Genomic DNA, 3,775 nt, shown 5'->3' with positions numbered 1-3,775 from the left:
AGGCGTTTTAGGAGGGCGTGGACGAGTCTTAACTTTTATAAAGAATATCACTTTGGGTTTGAGACTTTAGTTTTAGCAACTTTAGGGACCTTATCTATGCACGAACAGCTTGTAACACTCCAAAGAGAAAGGAAAACTTGAAATCGCATCATATGACCCCTTTAATGATTCAATAAGAAAAACGGACTCATTTTGCTGCCATTCTGAAAAATGACTAAGCATAACAAATCTACACAAACAAATGGTTTTTAAATATATTATAATAACATGTTCCTTGAGTTATTCCTTAATATGTTATTATTTTAGTACCATGGTATACAACAACCGAAAGGTTTGTATACACGTAGCTGAATTTATATATATTTTTCCCCTGATTATTATGATTATGTGAACCCTTTGATCTTGAACTTATAAATCAAACACTACATATAGTGTTCCCATAGCTCAAACAATAGAGCTTTTGTTTTAGCAAAACCAAGGTCATGGGTTCAGTTCCCATGTAAAGTATGAACTGAAAATGGGTCATAGACGAGATGTCCCATTTTGGTGTCCGCATCAAAATAGACATACAAAAGTGATTTAAATGCAAGTGCCTATTTTAACATTTCAAATACCTTTATTGAAAATTAAATGTCAAAATATGGGTGAAATAATGTTCCGTTGGTTTCAGTGCAACATATATAGTTACGTCAAAATGAAATTTTAATGTCATATAATGATTCTTGTTCTACTGTTAATATGCCTGAAAAGAGTTTTTGCAGTCATTCTTGAGAAGTGGGACAAAGCAGGGTGCAAAATTGAAAAAATAAAACCTTGTACTCAGACAAATGAAACTACAGAACGGCAATTTAACAGGTGACTCCGGTTTATAAGGGCCTGCAGTCATTCATTTCCAACCTGTTCTTGTTTCCTTCCAGGTTTTATATTTCTGTTCTCTAGGGATCTAGTTATCACATTTTAATTAGGTTCTCATCTGTTGCACAGGACATGACATGCCTGAAAACAGTAGCTGTATAGCCTTTAATCTGAGAGATCGGATCAAGATTATGTCACAATGTGCCACTTTATGAAATCCAGCACCTTTTAACCTCCTCTGAAGGTTTGGACTAGGAGCATCCACCCTTTAGGTTTGCAAGAGAATGCAAATGTGAGCGATCCTAGTCACGTAGAGCAGCAATGCAACAGGTTTGCATGGGTTTTATTCTGGAAAACTCGCTGCCAAAGTTTCCAGCGTGTCTCTGCTAGGTTTAAATGGTCAAATGTACTAGAAAAACTCAGTCTGTCGCAAGACCTCCCGATTTCTGAGTCACTCAGCGGATTGGATAGCTTTTTAGCCTCTTGAGGTTTACAGGGGAGTTTCCGTATTGAGAAAATGTTGAGTAAAATAGAAACTGATGTCAGTTTTCCTTTAAGAAGACTGAAATCTGTAGTGTTTTGCCTGTCTGTCAATTGATCATTTCATTATTTTCAGGATTGGCTCATATAGCAGGGATTGACCTGTAATAGATGAACGGTCGAAGGATGTTATTGAGCAAAGAGCAGAGATTAATTTGTCGTCTCATGCGACTTTTACACGTTATTTAATGTTCATGTGTCAAATCAAGCTTCCAAAGAGCTCTCAAGATGAGCAGTGAATGTTGTTTATATACAATAAAAGTTCTGTTTTATTTGTAAAAAATGTATAATCGCTTACCTTACAGTAGGAATTATCATTACTTGTAGTAATAGAACAATAGATGTTCCAGGATGATTATTATTATGTGTGTTTGGCAGCAGTGTCTTGTGCACATGCTCGTAGAAGAGCTGGTGGCTCACAGGAAACCAGGTTTGCTTTTGAACTGGGTCCTGTGCTGATCTCATTTCCCCTTTCTCACCCCTACTTTACTGTCTTTTCTACAATTCTGCTTTCAAAATCCCACAAAATGTCATTTACTGTAATTAAATTGTTTTGTGTGTGCATTATGTTTCTGAATATTGGGATCAGCATCAATTATTGAAATTGGTTGTTCGCTGCGAGTGATAGACAGATATCTAAATCACCCAGACTGATTATTCACTTGATATTTGACACAGTTTGAAATCATCAGCATTTTCTGGGGTTTTATATAATAATATAATATAATATGTCATGAATGGTTATGTTTAAATCTATGTGTTTATTTATATATGTATATTTTATAATATTAATAAGTCTATTTGTTTTATTAATAGATTTAAATGTAAAAATGTATATTTTATCAATAAATGTATTAAACTAATACATTAATGTTTATAATATTAATACAATTTAATGAGAGCAAACGAGAAATTTGTTTCAGTAATATATTGTTTTTTGGCATTGGACTTGAAAAAAATCAGCCACGAAAATAGTGTCTTATTAATATAGGCTATCAGTGGTGGAATGTGTTACTGCATTTTTTTATGTGTGTGTAAAATGAGTGTTTTCTGTATTTTTTATTATTATTTTTAATAATTGTTGTTTTTTCTTTTCTTTCAGTCGTGTGGTCTTGCCATGCTCGGTGGAAGAGGTGAGCACTTTTTTTTTTTACCCCCCTGTAAATGCACAGCATCACTTTGACCTTGAAAACCAGCAGAGACCCTCATTTCCTGTGGTTTAATAATGCTGATGGATTATTAGTTCCATTAGTGGCATCAGTAGAGTCGGACGGCTCCATCTGAAACATTTTTCTAGAGTTCAACATCACAACAATCGAATAAAACCCCAGTGTTTTGAACTCATCTGGCACGTCGAGTATTTGATCAGAGCAACAAGGACAAGATAAAGCATGTCATGCATGTAGAACACGCTCGACCTCGGGGAACATTTGAGTCTCGTGTTGTTCTGAGAGAACCAAACTTGATGCTTGCTTGATTGACATTGTTTGATATTTTGCATTTAGGATGCCGTTGATTCGTAGCATGCGACATACAGTCAGACTACTTTTGTGAAGTCCTTTTGCTGCCTGACAGCTGTCAAGCAGACTGTTTTTAAGTGATCTGAGTTGCAGATGCCTTCATGTGATACAAGGATCCTCTTTCAGAAAAACACACTCTAGGGCTCTGTTCCAAAACTTAGTGAGCTGCCTACAGTGCATGCATGTTATGGCATCATAGTTGCAAGCATCACTTTTGCATTGCAATAAGCTAAGTGGGCAAATAAATCCAAGATGGTGGAAGACACTAGAAGCAGTATTATTTTTAGTGTTACCATTGAGATACTGTTATGTTTTTTTTTTGTATTTTGCATTTTAATTTTAGTTAAAATTTTAGTTTAGTTGTTTATGTAATTTTTATTATTTTTTTCGGTTTTTATTTTAAATGTCTTGCAGTGTTATTTTAGTATCATTAAGATTAGGGATGCACCAAAATGAAAATTCTTGGCCGAAGCCGAACAAAATGAAACACTGGGCCTAAGGCCGAATACCGAACACGGTTTTTCGCGTTTTTTCCCCAAGCATTTTGAATTTTTTTCACCATTGCATAAAGTAAATAACCAAATTTAGCTTTTTACTGTTTTGTCTTGCTTTTCTAAGAAAAAAAAACCTGTACAAATAAATGCAGCTTTGCTGAGCAGAAGAGAATTCTTTTAAAACATTAGAAAATATTTCAGATCCCATGATACAAATCTACAAATATATTACAGATTTGAACACTATGTGTGAATTAGGCATGGGCCGGTATGAGATTTTAACGGTATGATAACCTTAAGCAAAAATATCACGGTTTCACGGTATTGTCGTTACAGCTCTAAAATGTGTTATTTTAAAATGACTGG

The 3,775-nt window shown here is 34.7% G+C and overlaps 1 protein-coding gene across 1 annotated transcript in view; it reads left to right on the top strand.

Moving 5' to 3' along the window:
* Positions 1-1,087: 1,087 nt before the first annotated feature.
* LOC107709228 (phosphatidylinositol transfer protein beta isoform-like) overlaps positions 1,088-3,775 on the top strand; it is a gene marked incomplete at its 5' end in the record, with an annotated part of 19,101 nt that continues 16,413 nt past the window's right edge. The window contains 2 exons of the mRNA XM_016513668.1: positions 1,088-1,185; positions 2,498-2,528. Of these exons, the coding sequence (XP_016369154.1) occupies positions 1,088-1,185; positions 2,498-2,528 (129 nt within the window). The remainder of the gene's footprint in view (positions 1,186-2,497; positions 2,529-3,775) is intronic.

This window comes from Sinocyclocheilus rhinocerous, unplaced genomic scaffold (assembly GCF_001515625.1).
Source record: "Sinocyclocheilus rhinocerous isolate Xijiao unplaced genomic scaffold, SAMN03320098_v1.1 scaffold101, whole genome shotgun sequence".
Classification (NCBI taxonomy): Eukaryota; Metazoa; Chordata; class Actinopteri; order Cypriniformes; family Cyprinidae; genus Sinocyclocheilus; species Sinocyclocheilus rhinocerous.
The sequence above is the reverse complement of the archived record's forward strand: the minus strand, read 5'-3'. Positions and strand labels throughout refer to the sequence as shown.